Source organism: Trifolium pratense, linkage group LG5 (genome assembly GCF_020283565.1).
Source record: "Trifolium pratense cultivar HEN17-A07 linkage group LG5, ARS_RC_1.1, whole genome shotgun sequence".
NCBI classification, from domain to species: Eukaryota; Viridiplantae; Streptophyta; class Magnoliopsida; order Fabales; family Fabaceae; genus Trifolium; species Trifolium pratense.
In genome coordinates, this window is record NC_060063.1 from 43,058,426 (window position 1) to 43,076,424 (window position 17,999).

A 17,999-nucleotide genomic window follows, 5' to 3' on the forward strand; every position below is an offset into this window, starting at 1 on the left:
ATAACAAAATTCCTTAGGACATTTGCTATTTCAGCTGTCTAAAAATTTGTGTTTACTTTTGCTTTGGCCTTTAGCATAAAGAAAGGAAGCTGTCTTTAAGAAGGACACTCTTAAATTAGCAGAGGATGAATTAGGAAATAGCTCCTGAACCAAAACAAGAGGTTCTAAAAAATTAGCTCTTCATTTTGCAAGCATATCTACACAAGCATGCTCCTCATAAAGAGTATGCTGAAACCATTGATTATAGTTTTACCTTTTTCTATAATAAATTAATGGGCTATGAAGAATTGTTCTATATAGAAGACAAACCATTTTCATGGCTCTATTTAGTGTTGCTTGTCACATTACATCTTTCAGCAACTTCGATACTGCAGAGAATCTCTGACACTTCACACTTTCATCTAAAAATAACAATTTTACCATTTAATAATTCACAATTTGACTACTTGTCCCTCTATTCTCAGATTTTTTCCAACCCTTCTTCTTTGGACAAAAAAAGAAAAACAAAAAAAGCAAAATCTGAAAACTCTTTTCTTTTACAGTTTCCACTTTCCAGTGTGACAGTCACGTGTGCTTTGTTACCCTCTTGTCACTTTCAAGTGCTCATATGCAAAGTACAAAGTTAACCCATTTCTCAAGTTTCCAACTTTCAACTAAAAAAACATCAAGTTTCATTTTTTTTTTTTACTCTTTAGCCATAGCCACTGTAGAAATTTCAAATGGATGGTGAATACAACTTTTCTTCTATGTCCTTAACACCAAAACCTTCAATAGAGAAACTAATGAGTCCTAAGTCTCCACTTCCAGGGTTTGTTGATTTTCATGGGAAGAGGAAGCAGTTGGTTAAGATTCAAGTTTTGGAGAGAGAAATTGGTTTGCTTCAGGTATGTCTAAGATTAATCTTTTCCATTTGCTATCCAAAGTGCTTATCTTTTGTGCCAACTTGAGAAACTCATTAGCATTAAAGGATTTCTATAACTCATTATGCAGATTGCAGACTTAAGATATCATTCTTCCTAGCACCTACACTATATATTGATGGTTTGTCTTGAGTGTGTGACATGACACTTGTCCGTGTCGGACACCCGACACAATACTAGCACTTGTGATTATATGCAATGACTTCTATTTTCTCAAATTATTAACGATGTTTTTGTGTCGGTGCCATATCTAGCTTTCGCTTCAAGTTGGTTCCTTGTGTTACAAATGTCATTAGAAGTTTGTCCTTACGTTATAAATTAAGTTAAATCTGTCTAAAACACCCGTGTGACACCCCAAAGTTATCCATGTGTGCGTATTTGTTAGCCACATGGACGCTTTAAATAGAAATTTGACTAAAAAGACTAACTTATTGTGACGTTAATATTGTAATTGACCAACTTAAAAAAAATTTAAACATAATGGATCAAGTGATCAACATAAAACCTAAAATAAACATAGGAAGTAAACGTAAATTTAGCCTAGATTTTTCTATTCCTTCTAAGTCTCATGAACATTTTGATTTAATTTGCTGGTGCAAGAAGCATCATAAGTGATTTATTTTTCATGAAGTTTGATTTAAATTATAGTCATAGTAATGACCCTCAGCTGAGATGTTCACTTTATATAATCCTCATCACATAACTTTTATTGATACAATAATACTTTTGGTAACTTAATATAATATATATGACATTTGTGATTTGGTTGAGTTAAATACATAAAGTAATTTCTTAATTTCTTCATCAGAAGCTATACCATTTTATTGAACAAATGAGACAAATTTTCACTGTTTCATGTATATTGCTCATAGGAAGAGTTAACTTCACTAGAAGGCCTCCACCCAGCTTCTAGATGCTGCAAAGAGTAAGCCCTCCACCCTTTCATATGTAATTACTATATATTACTCTTCTGGTCATTTTTATAAGAAACAATATTCACTTTTTAGATTCATTGTATATTTAAAGTATTTAACGTATATATTATAAATCAGATACATTAGTTATTCAATGAATCTAAAAAATCAATTATTTTTTATAAAAAGGACCAGAGATAGTATATACTAATATGTTATAATTATGCTAATTTGAAAATCAACATTTTGGTCAACAGGCTTGATTCCTTTGTAGGCTCTATTTCAGATCCCTTCACACTCACGTATGAATTTTTAACTTTTCTCTTAATCGGTAGATTAGAGTATTAATTATTTAATTCACAAATCTTAAATAAATAATTACTACTGCATCTGATGTACAGAGGAAAGCACACAATCTCTGAATCACATTACTTCGGGAAGCAAATAAGGTACTTCATTTTGAAGTATTTCTTTCACATGCTTTCATTTCAAATTAATCATGTTAAAGTTGTTGCTTATCATAAATAGCACAAGTTGAAGATCCTCTTGCTAGCATTGTTTAAGTTTTTATAAAAATTGATTTTTATAAATACATGACTCTTATGAGGATATTATTATTAAGATTGTTTTTATATAAGCAACACCTTTGCTTATGCACAATCTTTTAGAAGCGTCCTACGATTTTTTGGAATTTTCTTTTAAATTCAAGTGGGGGATTGTTGGAACAAAGTTCACATTGATGTGTGAATTGAAAATAAAATTGAGTCCCATATCGGGTACTAGAACATACTAGTATGTTGTAGCATACTAATATGTAATTTGAGGAAATAAATATATTAAGTCTCACAATTATTTATTTGATTTATGGTGATTTTATTTTCCATCAATTTGTAACCGTTAATTTATGGGAGAATAATTATATTTTATGGCTACACTAAGACTTCCTAAGGGAGTTTTTTCTATGTTCTTTTTGAGCTGATATCCATATATCATAGAACAAGGAGTCCTTTTTACAAAAAAAATATAGATGAAGTGAGAAGGATAACAAGTAAAAGTGGCTAGAAGAAAATACTAGGTTTTTATCCTTAAAAACATAGACGAACGATAATTGATGGCTGAGTCTCCATCACCTTGCATTTAGATACTATGGCAGTAAGGCTCATACAAAGTTGTTGCTACAATTTTCCTCTGAAGGTAATTAATCTCCCACTTTGTTTTGTTTGATTGTTTCCATTGAAAGGTTATTTAAATGCTTTCTTATAGTTATAGTTCCATATATTGGACAATAAGTTAAAATCAAACAATTTGTTTTTCTTTATGAAAACATACACGCACAAATATATATATGTTTTCCAATTCCTATAATGATTTTAATATGTTGAAGCATTTTGAGTGTAAGCTCCCGAGTGGTTAATTGAGTTAATCCAATTCTAATAATAACAATGATAATAAAGGGGGTGTTATATATATTGTATGAAAGTTTTAAGCTTCTGATTGAACCATTGCTATCTAAGGTTTTATTGGTCATGTTACGGTGTTTTTTTTATAAAGGTTCATAATTAAAGATGATTTAGAAAGAAATTTGATTCTAAATTATGTTTTGAATATAATGGATTTTCTTTGTAGATTTTAAGTTTGATATGTCTATATTGAACTTGTTCCATTGTCTTGGTAGACTTTTAATTCTAACGAAATTATTTGTGTATATTAGAATATTTCATAAGTTGAAGTTTTGAATAAAAGAGAAACCTTATTACTTTTAATTTGGTTTATGAGTGATAAAATTATCACTAGTTCCATCAAATTAAGAATGGTCATTGCACCATTATCCATTTGATTTAAGAATGGTCTTAGTACCATATTGGAATGACCTCAGTGTCATTATATTGATAGATGTTGTAGTATCATCAATACATGTGGTATTGTAGTACCACATGTGGTATCGTAGTTCCGTTGATTCATAGATTGAGGTTGTAGCATCAATCTGAGTGGTATTGTAGTACCACTGAATCACCGATGATTAATAGATTGATGTCGTAGCATCAATTCGAGTGGTATTGTAGTACCATTCAAGAAGGTGTATTCTTTGACCGATTTCTACCGTGCAGTAGCATATCGGTATACAGTTGAAACTGGGCTGTTTTATCCTGGGGACGGCGTGGTTGATAGTCTGCTTGCACAATTTTGGGCAGTGCCACGAAACGTCTTAAAGAGAGCGACCTAGTCCGCGACTCAACCCAGTAATCTCTTCGGTGGCTGAAAAAATTATTTTTAACTGTTTTTAAATCCCGAAAACAACAATTTTAAGACGTTTCTTTCTGCCATGACTACCGAAGAAATTACTGGTTCATATTATTATGTCGCTGACTATGGCAAACCATTTTGGTTTAAAGGGAATCACTTCGAACATTAGCAACAAAATAAATCATATTTTTAGAACAATAAAAGAGTTGCTAACGTGTTGAAGGATTATATTTCAATTGTATTTGAAATAATTGAGCAAGTTTAAAAATGATAAAAAGTCTAAAAAAGATGCACTTGAAAGTCTGATAACTTGTCTTCTTTTGAAAAAAAAAGTTGTAAAGCAAGATCAGAAAAATAACGAAGTGCTTGTTGTCTTGAACAACAACACTAGAAACAGAAAAAGATACTCATCACTTTTGTTGATGAATGTTGAGATTATTTTTCATAAATCTTATGGAAAATAAAAGTGATAAATGATGTTCTTGACATGTTTCAATTCTTTGGAATTGAAATGGAAAATTAGTTCAATAAGAAAGTCAAGTAACTTCATTTTGTTAAGGCACAAAATATGATTCCCACATTTTTTAATGAGAATGAAATTATACATGAAACAACTACAACTTACTCTTTTGAGTTGAACGGTAAAGAAAAATAAAATAAAAATAAAGAACCTTTTACCGAGCTAGTTGTTACAGTCATGTTTAATTTCGGCATTGCATCTCATTAGTGGGGGAATTCAATTAACTGATTGTTTTGTGCTAAATAGAGTGCCTAAGTGCAAGAACAAAATTCACTTGTGAAATTTTGTAGAAAAAACAATTTAACTTGTCTTATTTTTTGAACTTGGAGTAATTTGACGTAGGTTCAAATTCTCAACTTCAAGAGAGTTTAACTCACTAGTAGAGCTTATGAATGTGTATTTGTTGATACACAATTAACATCAAAGCTTATAGGTTGTTGCCTAAATGCTAAAATGGTCATAGAATCAAAAAAATGATTTCTATGAAAATGAATTTCTCTTTAAAATTGAGAAATAGTGGGGGCTCTGGTGGGGGCATTGTACCTGGTCACATTCCAGTGATCAGAAGTTGTAATGAGAACATCGAACAAGATGTAATAGAACCTCGAAGAGGTAAGATAGCAAAAGTTGCTAAAAAGTATGAACCTGATTACATGGTTTATAGATTAGAAAAGGATCCAACGAACCTCCAAGAAACTGTCTTTCTTGGATGCTGATTTATGGTTGTAGCCGTAAATGATGAGATAGATTCTCTATGTTGATTTATGGTGGTAGCCGTAAAAAATGAGATGAATTATCTATTGTCTAATAAGACTTGACATTTAGTAGACTTGCCTCATGAGTACAAATTGAATGATTATAAATAAATTTTAGAAATGAAAACAAATATATATCTTTTCAACATGTTTTCTCCAATTACAAGAATAATATCCATAAGGCCAAATGGATGTTATAATTACTTTTTTAAATAGTGAATTGGAAGAAGAATTTTTTATGGAACAACCTAAATATTTTTTTTTTCAACTCATGGGCATGAAAACTAAAGTCGATAAGTTGGATAAGACTTTGTAGAGTCTTAAACAAGCCATATGAAATGACATGAAAAGTTTGACAATTTGATGATTGTCAAATGATTTTCGAAGTAAATGTAATCTTGGATATTGAGATTACTGATTCATGAATGCGAATTTCCTTAAATCAATCTCACTATGATGAGAAAGTTTTAAAGAAATATATTTACGGAAGCAAACTTGTTTGCATACTATATGATCCTAGTTTAAAAACTATGGAGGAGCACTGTTGAAAGTGTAATACAATCAGAATATGAAAGCATTATTGACATTCAATATGTCACTAATTGTACTTGACCCGGCATTATATGTCGTAGCATTGCATATGTCGTGGTACTGTTGTGCCGGTTTGTTAGTAAACCGAAGAACTAGCATTGGTATGCTATTGAGATATTCATGAGATAAAAATGACTATGAATCTCATATTACATTATTATAGATTTTCTGATGTTCTTGAAAGATTCAGTGATGTAGATTGGAATACATTATTATATGATTCCAAAACAATTAGTGACTATATATTTGAAATATATAGTAGAGAAACTGTATCTTGGAAATCAGAGAAACAAACTATATATATTGGCTTAATCCAATATGGAGTCTGAAATGATACCATTAGCCACAACTAGTGAAGAAGCAATTGGTTGCTTGCTATTTGAGATTCCTTTATGGAATAACCTATGCCAGATGTGTTGATCCATTGCGATAGTACCGCGGCTATTGCATAAATTGAGAACCGTTATTATAACGGTATAAGACGTCGAATAAAAAGAAAGCACAACACAGTGAGATAGCTAGTCTCTAAAGGTGTTGTAAGAATGGAACATGAACACACTGATGAAATTTTTAGCAGATCCTTTGACGAAAGGAATAGCTAAAGTGGAAGTCCATAATATACCTGTAAAGATGGGACTAATGCCTAAATGAATTTCTCATGATGGAAACCCAACCTAAATGACTGGAGATCCCAAGAAATAGGTTCAATGGGTAATAACAAGTTGTGAGGAGTTAAAGATGATCATGCAAGAAAAAATAAGAAAAGCATGATTCCTGAAAGCGAAAGGATGAGATAATAAAACTCTTAATGAGATCTATACTCTGTATGAGTGGAGTACCGAGCTTCAGGAGTACTCTTGATAGACTCACCTATATGAATGTGGAACTGAGGCCGGTTCCTATGGAATTTAGAGGCGAATTCCTAGAGCGTTCATGAAACTGGGATACACGTGCAGGGCCATTAAAGCACGGGCTATAAAGATACACCTTAAGAAAAGGTTGTGTGCGGGTTTGAGAAAAATCCGAGATAGAGTTCAAGACAAGTGTCACTCTTACTAAATCGGGCTCTTACTTGCTATGTAAAGGTTCAAGTCATAGACACCTTTGCTTATGCACAATCTTTTAGAAGCGTCCTACGATTTTTTGGAATTTTCTTTTAAATTCAAGTGGGGGATTGTTGGAACAAAGTTCACATTGATGTGTGAATTGAAAATAAAATTGAGTCCCATATCGGGTACTAGAACATACTAGTATGTTGTAGCATACTAATATGTAATTTGAGGAAATAAATATATTAAGTCTCACAATTATTTATTTGATTTATGGTGATTTTATTTTCCATCAATTTGTAACCGTTAATTTATGGGAGAATAACTATATTTTATGGCTACACTAAGACTTCCTAAGGGAGTTTTTTCTATGTTCTTTTTGAGCTGATATCCATATATCATAGAACAAGGAGTCCTTTTTACAAAAAAAATATAGATGAAGTGAGAAGGATAACAAGTAAAAGTGGCTAGAAGAAAATACTAGGTTTTTATCCTTAAAAACATAGACGAACGATAATTGATGGCTGAGTCTCCATCACCTTGCATTTAGATACTATGGCAGTAAGGCTCATACAAAGTTGTTGCTACAATTTTCCTCTGAAGGTAATTAATCTCCCACTTTGTTTTGTTTGATTGTTTCCATTGAAAGGTTATTTAAATGCTTTCTTATAGTTATAGTTCCATATATTGGACAATAAGTTAAAATCAAACAATTTGTTTTTCTTTATGAAAATATATATATGTTTTCCAATTCCTATAATGATTTTAATATGTTGAAGCATTTTGAGTGTAAGCTCCCGAGTGGTTAATTGAGTTAATCCAATTCTAATAATAACAATGATAATAAAGGGGGTGTTATATATATTGTATGAAAGTTTTAAGCTTCTGATTGAACCATTGCTATCTAAGGTTTTATTGGTCATGTTACGGTGTTTTTTTTATAAAGGTTCATAATTAAAGATGATTTAGAAAGAAATTTGATTCTAAATTATGTTTTGAATATAATGGATTTTCTTTGTAGATTTTAAGTTTGATATGTCTATATTGAACTTGTTCCATTGTCTTGGTAGACTTTTAATTCTAACGAAATTATTTGTGTATATTAGAATATTTCATAAGTTGAAGTTTTGAATAAAAGAGAAACCTTATTACTTTTAATTTGGTTTATGAGTGATAAAATTATCACTAGTTCCATCAAATTAAGAATGGTCATTGCACCATTATCCATTTGATTTAAGAATGGTCTTAGTACCATATTGGAATGACCTCAGTGTCATTATATTGATAGATATTGTAGTATCATCAATACATGTGGTATTGTAGTACCACATGTGGTATCGTAGTTCCGTTGATTCATAGATTGAGGTTGTAGCATCAATCTGAGTGGTATTGTAGTACCACTGAATCACCGATGATTAATAGATTGATGTCGTAGCATCAATTCGAGTGGTATTGTAGTACCATTCAAGAAGGTGTATTCTTTGACCGATTTCTACCGTGCAGTAGCATATCGGTATACAGTTGAAACTGGGCTGTTTTATCCTGGGGACGGCGTGGTTGATAGTCTGCTTGCACAATTTTGGGCAGTGCCACGAAACGTCTTAAAGAGAGCGACCTAGTCCGCGACTCAACCCAGTAATCTCTTCGGTGGCTGAAAAAATTATTTTTAACTGTTTTTAAATCCCGAAAACAACACAAATGAATCATGGCAGCATAAGGAGTACTCGAACCCTTGATAAAAGACAAGTTTTTGCTCTCGACGCACATTATTAGAGGGTTACATTGCCAACTTGAGTATAAATAGTATTTTAGACCTTTGCATTGCCATTCCTTTTACGGCTAAACCGCTCCCAAGACACAAGTTTTACTTTGAATTCTAAATATATATGGCTCGTATGATATTACTAGTATTAATTAAAGTGACATTAATTATAATTGTACAACTGTCCCGAGATTGAGATGATTCGAACTTCATTCCATGAGGATATAAAGGTCAAACTCTTACTACTAAGTTGATACATCGTGAACAAATGACTCTCGAGAAATATCATTGTCGTCCAATTTATGGGATCTCGTCAAATTTTTACCTACATTAATTATTTCTCTAACATAATACTCCTTATTACTTTAAATCTTTTTAAATTTGTTACTCATAAGCAATAGTATAAATGTTACGAATATCATCAAATTTCCTAACTTTCTGAATTTTTCTTTGTTATCAGTCTTCCATGGATATGTTGCTCCTGCAGTTGCCTTCTTCATAAGAAAATTGCAAAATGTTGTTGTTCATGTTGTTCATCATCAAACTCCAAATGTTTTGGTAGCAGCTGCTTGAAGACTAAATCCATCTACACTTTCAAAAATTGTTGCTAAGTTCTGAAGTTGTTGCACACATATCATGTGTTTGATGCTGTTTGTGCTGTTCTTTGTAAAGTTGATGTGGATCTATGTTTTAATTATTTGAATTATTAAGTATTGTTATACATTTTATCAATAATAAAGTTGATATGAATCTAAAGTAAATATCATCAAGCCTAATTAATTACAAATTGGTAGACAACTAGCTTGGTGGTGGTGGAAATGGTGACGTAGCCAAATGCAGCTCTCTTCTCTGTCCTCCTTCCATTGTACATTGAAATTAGGGTTTAGAGGCTCTTTAAATAGGCAAAGTCTTGGATCATGGGCCAACCTTCATTTGGATAAGGACAGCCCAAAAAATAAAGCATATTCCCCATTTTTGGATAGTATTATTAGGATAGTAGAATTCTGCATATAGGAGACATCATCTAGCATATCATTCTAGAACATCATATTTCTTTTGCGCTCGCCAACATGGTGCTTTGATCAATGTTCTAACTAACCGCAACTCTTGATTGTGCGGAATCAAGTGTCGTGACTCTAGTTATCATCCAAGCTCAGGGACTATTTCACTTTTTGCTCTTTTGGTCTGTCTTGACACTAGATATCACTTAAGCTAACTCTTTACATCAAATTTACATGAATTCCAAATTACAACCCTAGACTCAAAAATACATCAAAATGACTCAAAACATATATAATGATCACCATTTTGGCATATAATACTCAAATATCAAAAGTCTAAAAACGTTACATAAATTGAGTTATCAAGTGCTCACCCTTAACAAGTTTTAATTCATGAAACTTAGGTATGCTTAAACGAGATTGGGTTTTGTAGATTAACACGTTATTAAGTGGTTAATGAGCTCTCCCTAGAACGAATCGTTTGGGAGAACTCAAGTTCAATTCTTGCTCAGACTTTCCTAACCTCGCGACCTAACTTTAAATTATCAGGACCCCTTCCCCTGAGAACTAGAGGAATAATTCAATATATATATATATATATAGAAACGACAAACTTATCCGAAATTAGAAAGAAAAAAAAACCTTTGTTCAACTTCAATAAAAAATTTTCCCGATTTTCTTATGATAAAACCTTTGTTTTTTTAAGGGAAAAGTTGAAGATAAAACTTTAGAAAAGGTTGAAGATGAATTTGGATTGAAGTGAGAGACGTGTTTGAAACATTTCTTTTGTACCACAAAAAAAAAAAAACATAATATTTATTTGGTTTTTCCAATAAATTAACCTTATCCTTATTTATTACTCCCTCCGGTCCTTTTTGTAAGGAACACTTTGAAAAAATCACACAGATCAAGGAAACACATTTAACATAGTTATTTTCATTTAATACTCTTATAAATTTTAATTTATTCCATGTATACCCTTATTTAATTACTCTTTAGTCAACTAACTTACTTATTTTTAAATTCTCTCTCATAATAAATAAGGGCATAAGTGAAATTGAACATTTAAAATATTTGAAAATTGGTCAAAGTTTCTTATAAAAAAGACTAATTTTTTTGCCCTAAGTGTTCCTTATAAAAAGGACCGGAGGGAGTATATTTCAATTCAACAAATTACTCCATTACCCACAATTAATGATGACATTTTAGTAACAAACTTTTGTAAGAGTAAACAAATCCATTTAATTATTGTAACAAAAAAAAACCATTTAATTATTGTAACAAAAAAAAACCATTTAATTATTGAAATCAACACAATTAAATATTTCTTTAAAAAGTGTGAAAAAAAATTTGAAAAAAAAAAACTATGAGAAGGATGTGGTACTATTAATTTTTTTTTTACCAAAATTAAATATTCATTCATTCAAATTGAAACATACATAAATCATTACAAATTCGATTGCTAAAAACTGAAAAAGGTGAATCTACAAACAATCTTGCAACACCTAGGTTAATAGCATACAACGACATCATGAAAGTGCCTACAAATATGACTAAATAAATGTAACCGGAATCTTCATACTCCCGAATCTGCAACGTTGATGTCAAAGTCTCATTAGATTTGTAATGAGTTGAGGAGGATATGTCAATTTGAATCAACGAAACACGATACCAAAATGAAAAACCAACAAACGGCGCACAAGACGACGATAAACCCAACGCCGCACAAGACGATTACAAACACAAAGCCGTACAAGACGACCACAAACAGAAAATCACGAAAAAAATTAAATAGATGTGAAAATCACTTATTTGAATAACAAAGAAATGAAGAAAAAAACAATTTAGAGGGGTGATTTTGGATCAAATTGACCCTAAAACCACCCCTCTTTTGGTGGATGAAGAAGAAGAGAAACTAGGTTTTTTTGAGAAATACTATTAATCTGTTCATCATTATTATTACTCATATATGTACCCAAACCAAACCCAATCATCGGGTTAAAAAAACATTTATTTCATCTAATCGTTAGTTGGTTCAGTGATGATTCGATTCCCCGCAATTACGATCAGAAATGGACTGAAACCACTTGATGTCACAACTAACCTCCGAACCAGACAAACCGGTGATGAAGGGGAAAAAAAAATTCCTCCTCTTATATACCTAATCATTTGATCTCAGCTCTTTATTATTATGACAATATATGACTAAAGTTAACTGAAGAAATTTTGAATGGTTTGGATATGCACCGAATTTCCTTTGGTTAAAACTTCACGGGAGAGTATGAAGATTCTGGTTACTTTTATTTTGTAATATTTGTAGACACTTTTATTACATCGTTGTATGCTATTAACTTAGGTGTTGCAAGATTGTTTCTATATTCACCTTTTTTCAGTTTTTAGCAATCTTAAATTTATAATGATCGATGTACTTTCAATTTGAATGAATAAATCGATAATTTTTAGTAAAACAAAAAAACTCCACGGGAGAGGATCTCCTCTCCATGCTAACCCCTTTGGCTAGTACTGGTATTACTCTAATCACAGAAGATAAAAGTAATTAAAATAATTTATCATGATGTCAAGTTGTCAACATCAATTCATAAACAAACAAATATCAATATTTTTAATTGTTTTCATGTCAAAAACGTGGGTAGGCTGAGACCTCATCTTCTTCCTAACTTTTGAAAATAATAAATAAAATCCAATAGAAATGCAGAGAAAGGCCACATAGGTATGTATGTACATACTACACAGTATCGTGTGGTATTTGGCTTATTGCTGAGATTACGAATCTACAACACCCATACGTCCTTCAATTATTGGATATCTACTTTTCCTGGGGTCCACCTAATTTATCACCCAATACCAACTCTACTAATGAGCTCTTCAGTTCACTAGGTCCTAATAATAAATATAAAATGGTGAATTATTTGTACCCAATTTACATCGTTGAGAGTTGAGTCCTCATATATTTAAGTAAAATTTATTTAACGTATAATTTTGTTTAAATATAAATTAATATGAAAATATGATATAATATTCAATTTTATTTAAAATATATTGGAACTCAATAATATAAGTTATATATTAAAGTGTTCATCATAAAAATATCTATTTACTTATATAAAAAAAATATATATATTCTTGACCAAAAAAATAAAATAAAAGAGACACTCATTCATATGATAATATTAGTTTAATATCATTTCGAAGTTATTTTAAATATGTGTAACACTTTTTTTTTAGTTCAACACCAAATTTTAAAATAAGTTTCTTTTTATAGTTTATTGATTATAATTTCATTTTTAAAAGGAATAGTTGGATTAGAGTATCCAAGTTTGAACTTTGATCTCTACGTATAGTACTTTCTCCGTCTCAAAATATAAGTAAAAGTGAGTCAACAAAAGTTAATATATCTGGACTAAAATTTAAACCAAACACATTAACTTTTGACTAATTTTTACTTATATTTTTAGACGAAAAGAGCATATTCCTACTAAATAAGCTAACTCAAATAAACAATTTAAAAATAAGTTTTATCAAAAGACAAACAACCAATTATTGTTGCTCATTTGTTTGCAATGACATCATTATTATATGTCAAATTTTATTTATTTATTTATTTTAAAGAGTGTTATATGTCAACTTTTAAGTTCATAATTATATTTCATCTTCCATCAAAAAATTATATTTCATCTTGTATTATTACTATAGTTATAAATAAAATAAAAAATTTAATATACATGAGTGAAACAAATTTTTTTAACATTTTTTTCAAATGAGTATCGATTATTTATTAATTGTTGGATAAATATCTTCAAATTAATAAAAAAATTAATAATATCTTTAAGAACAAAACTTACATGCATTTCTATACATGCATTTCTTACTTTTCCACTCACAAAGAGGTGGTTATTTGTGTTTTTTCATTTTGAAAAAATAAAAGAAAATTATTTTTTAATAAAAAAAACTACCTCTTTATGAGAGGAAAAATAAGAAATGCATGTATGAAATGGAAATGCATATAAGTTTTGTCCTATCTTTAATCTAACCCCTTTCCCTGATTATCGGTCAAATTCAGTTCCCTTCCCTCTTTCCATCTTCATCATCCATTCATCACAATTTCTACTACTGTCACAATTCTGATAATAATTCAAACTCAATCCAATAAAAACCATTCATTCCCTTATTCCTCAATTCCAATTCACACAACACAAATCAACATGGCTTCTTCTCTTTCTTCTCCACACTCTCTCTTACTCTTATTTTTCACCTTCTTCTTCTTCCTTTTCTCCCTCTCCCACTCACAACAATCAAACACTCCACAAACCTTCATCATCCACGTGTCAAAATCACAAAAATCCTCCTCCTCACTCTTCTCCACCAATCAAAACCATTTCTCTTCCATCCTCAACACCCTCCCATCTTCTTCTTCCTCCACCCCCCCTTCCATCCTCTACACGTACACATCCGCCATTCACGGCTTCTCCGCCCAACTAACCCCTTCCCAAGCCGACCACCTTAAATCCCATCCCGACATCCTCTCCATCCAACCCGACCAAATCCGCCATCTCCACACCACATACACCCCCTCCTTCCTCGGCCTCGCCGAAACCTCCGGCATATGGCCAAGCTCCCACTTCGCTTCCGATGTAATCATCGGTGTCCTCGACACCGGTATCTGGCCAGAACATCAAAGCTTCTCCGATCCATCTCTCTCAAAATCCACCCTCCCATCTTCATGGAAAGGCTCTTGCCAAATTTCCCATGATTTTCCATCTTCTGCGTGTAACAACAAGATCATTGGTGCTAAAGCTTTTTACAAAGGCTATGAATCTTATCTTCAAAGACCCATTGATGAAACAGTTGAATCAAAGTCGCCAAGAGATACTGAAGGTCATGGAACACACACTGCTTCAACTGCAGGAGGTTTTGTTGTTGGTAATGCTAGTTTGTTTGGTTTTGCTAGAGGTGAAGCTAAGGGAATGGCAACAAAAGCTAGAATTGCAGCTTATAAAATTTGTTGGAATGTTGGTTGTTTTGATTCTGATATTCTTGCTGCTATGGATGAAGCTGTTTCTGATGGGGTTCATGTGATTTCACTTTCAGTTGGTTCTAATGGTTATGCACCTCATTATTATCGCGATTCGATTGCGATTGGTGCTTTTGGTGCTGCACAACAAGGTGTTGTTGTTTCTTGTTCTGCAGGTAATTCAGGACCTGGTCCTTATACTTCTGTTAATATTGCTCCTTGGATTTTAACTGTTGGTGCTTCGACGATTGATAGAGAGTTTCCTGCTGATGTTATTCTTGGTGATGATAGAGTTTTGGGTGGTATTTCTTTGTATTCTGGTGATGATTTACCTGATTATAAACTTCCTTTGGTTTATAGTGCTGATTGTGGTAGTAGATATTGTTATGTTGGATCTTTAGATTCTTCGAAAGTCAAAGGGAAGATTGTTGTTTGTGATAGGGGAGGAAATGCGAGAGTCGAAAAGGGTAGTGCTGTGAAAAAGGCAGGTGGATTAGGGATGATTGTGGCGAATACCGAAGAAAGCGGTGAAGAGCTTCTTGCTGATGCTCATCTTATTGCAGCTACAATGGTGGGTCAAACTGCTGGTGATAAGATTAAAGAGTATATAAAATCGAGTCAAAATCCAACTGCTACGATCAAGTTTAAAGGGACTGTGATCGGCGGTTCGGATTTACCTCCTGCTCCTCAAGTTGCTTCCTTTTCTAGCAGAGGTCCTAATTATAGAACTTCAGAGATTCTTAAACCAGATGTTATTGCTCCTGGTGTTAACATTTTAGCAGGTTGGACCGGTAAAGCGGCTCCCACTGATCTTGAAATTGATCCTAGGAGAGTTGAGTTTAACATAGCTTCAGGTACTTCTATGTCATGTCCTCATGTTAGTGGAATTGCTGCATTGCTTAGAAAAGCTTTTCCAAATTTTTCACCAGCTGCAATTAAATCTGCTTTGATGACAACTGCTTATAATGTTGATAATTCTGGTGGAAAAATTAAGGATCTTGGAACAGGTAAAGAGTCAAATCCATTTGTTCATGGAGCAGGACATGTTGATCCTAATAAAGCACTTAATCCCGGTTTAGTTTATGATATAAACACTAATGACTATTTATCATTCCTTTGTTCAATTGGTTATGATGCTAAGAAAATTCAAGTTTTCACTAGAGAACCAACTAGTTACAATATTTGTGAAAATGAAAAGAATTTAGCTAGTCCTGGTGATTTGAATTACCCTTCATTCTCTGTGGAGTTTGGTGCTTACAATGGTTTGGTTAAGTATAAAAGAGTTGTTACTAATGTCGGTGGTTCCGATGATGCGGTTTACACTGTCAAAGTTAATGCTCCTTTTGGCGTTGATGTTAGTGTTTCACCTAGCAAACTTGTTTTCAGTAGTGAAAATAAGACTCAAGCTTTTGAGATTACTTTCACTAGAATTGGATATGGTGGTTCTCAGAGTTTTGGATCTATTGAATGGAGTGATGGAAATCACATTGTGAGGAGTCCAATTGCTGTTAGATGGAGTAATGGATTCTCATCAGCATCCTTCTGATTTTTCACTTTATTATAATGCTTTGTTGCTGTGAAAATGGTAACACGTTATTTACCATGCATAGGTTATATTGTGTATGGAGTTCATTAGTCTTGCATTGTTGTAAGTTTTATGTTAGCTTATTGTACAAAGAATAAAATAATGACTTATTGGTATGGTTGTTGTTTTATGAAATTGTACTCTAAACTTCTAAGTAGTTGATTAAGGTCTTCCAATAATTTATATGGATGAAATGGAATGTATGAAGTAAAATGTGATTTTTAGACTGTTGATTCATTCAGGTAATTGTTGGTGAAGGTTAAGGTGGGAAGAAATATTAATTTTCCCATGATGGGAAATGAAATTTGTACCATTGATATTTTATTTAGTGGCTATGATTTACGAAATTACGATTTAAGAAGGAATAGGATTGCATGTTGTCACTGTGTTGACGCAAAGTGATACCACGTCATTTTTAAGAATTAAAAAATAGAGTGATGGTTTACTCTAAAACAAATAATACTAATTTTTTAAAGCAACCCGTTTTTTGACAATTGAAGCACTTCAACTTGTCACAACACTTTGATTTTAATTTAGTCCATATCTCTTTACTCACTTCTTCCACTTGATACACTCAAGACATCCACACTAACCTTCAAATATTTGTGTTTAGTTAGCTCCTTAGTTTAAAATGTATTTTTTATATCCTTTAATGTATAGTGTTTTCCTTTCCATAAAATGACCAATTATATCCTAAAAACATACTATTATAAACAAAATATAAGTTCTCATAGACTCATATAATCTAATAATCTAATAAATATAAGGAATCGTTACAACATGGCATAGAGGGGGCGTCATTAGAATCTACTAGGGGTAAACCCGTGCGTTGCACGGGTTCGATTAAATATATAATTAAAATATTTTTATAAATGAAAAATAATAATTGTTATAAATATAATAATATCATATAGTTAAATGATAGATATTAAAATAGTATATTTAACTCCTCTTTGATGTATTATTGGTCAAAAAAAAAAAAGAAAATATGAGACATAAGAGTAATTTAAAGTTCGCTTATATAGATATGTCGTAAAATAAATTATAACCTTTAACTTCTAAACTTTTGCATAAGTTATATACATTCAAATTATTTCTAATGTAGTTGAGACATACATTTTTTTTTTTTACAAAACATACCAAATCCATGGTTTAAATAGAAGGAAAACTTCTGATCAAATGGACGTGCTCCACAATCATCACACTGCAATGACCACATTTATTGCATAAAGCAATCTTTAAACTTCAGTCCTTAAAAAGATGAAAAATGGATATTGAAAATAGAATAACATTCATATATATATAGACATAATTTGCTAAAATATCTATACATAGAAAACATACAAAATAATTTAAATACAAAAAATGAGAGAGCATGACTAAACAAAAAGTATGTGATACATGTGAATAGATATTAGTTATATAAGGATCATGGTTACATTGAGAAGCATTCCAACAGTCATAAGATTTAATTGTAATGAGTGTTTAGTTATCATTGCATTATATTTTTACAAATTAACTATGCAAATGTTAATTTATAGCATAAGAAATTAGATCTCTTTATGCAAAAACCACAATAACACATGAAGTTTAATTCTTTTCATTTTAGTGTGCTGTTTCTTTTGC

General features: G+C 31.7%; 2 protein-coding genes across 2 annotated transcripts; both read left to right on the forward strand.

The window, feature by feature from the left end:
• The first annotated feature begins 517 nt into the window (after positions 1 to 517).
• LOC123884527 (guanine nucleotide-binding protein subunit gamma 3-like) lies at positions 518 to 9,515 on the forward strand. Its single transcript, XM_045933641.1, has 5 exons — positions 518 to 884; positions 1,793 to 1,845; positions 2,092 to 2,136; positions 2,236 to 2,283; positions 9,216 to 9,515. The coding sequence occupies exons 1-5, from the start codon at positions 720 to 722 to the stop codon at positions 9,364 to 9,366; spliced, it is 462 nt and encodes a 153-aa protein (XP_045789597.1). The 5' UTR covers positions 518 to 719; the 3' UTR covers positions 9,367 to 9,515.
• A 4,305-nt stretch (positions 9,516 to 13,820) lies between these two features.
• Positions 13,821 to 16,610, forward strand: LOC123883043 (subtilisin-like protease SBT1.4). The gene has a single exon (XM_045931737.1). It carries the CDS (start codon positions 13,980 to 13,982, stop codon positions 16,332 to 16,334), a length of 2,355 nt encoding a protein of 784 aa, XP_045787693.1. The 5' UTR covers positions 13,821 to 13,979; the 3' UTR covers positions 16,335 to 16,610.
• Positions 16,611 to 17,999: the final 1,389 nt, after the last annotated feature.

Bases quoted from the DNA above. Each gene is read 5' to 3' on its own strand.
- LOC123884527 (XM_045933641.1), top strand. From the start codon at position 720: ATGGATGGTGAATACAACTTTTCTTCTATGTCCTTAACACCAAAACCT. The intron at 1,846-2,091 runs GTAAGCCCTCCA...TTTGGTCAACAG, and splicing joins GCTTCTAGATGCTGCAAAGA to GCTTGATTCCTTTGTAGGCT. The intron at 2,137-2,235 runs GTATGAATTTTT...TCTGATGTACAG, and splicing joins TCAGATCCCTTCACACTCAC to AGGAAAGCACACAATCTCTG.
- LOC123883043 (XM_045931737.1), top strand. From the start codon at position 13,980: ATGGCTTCTTCTCTTTCTTCTCCACACTCTCTCTTACTCTTATTTTTC.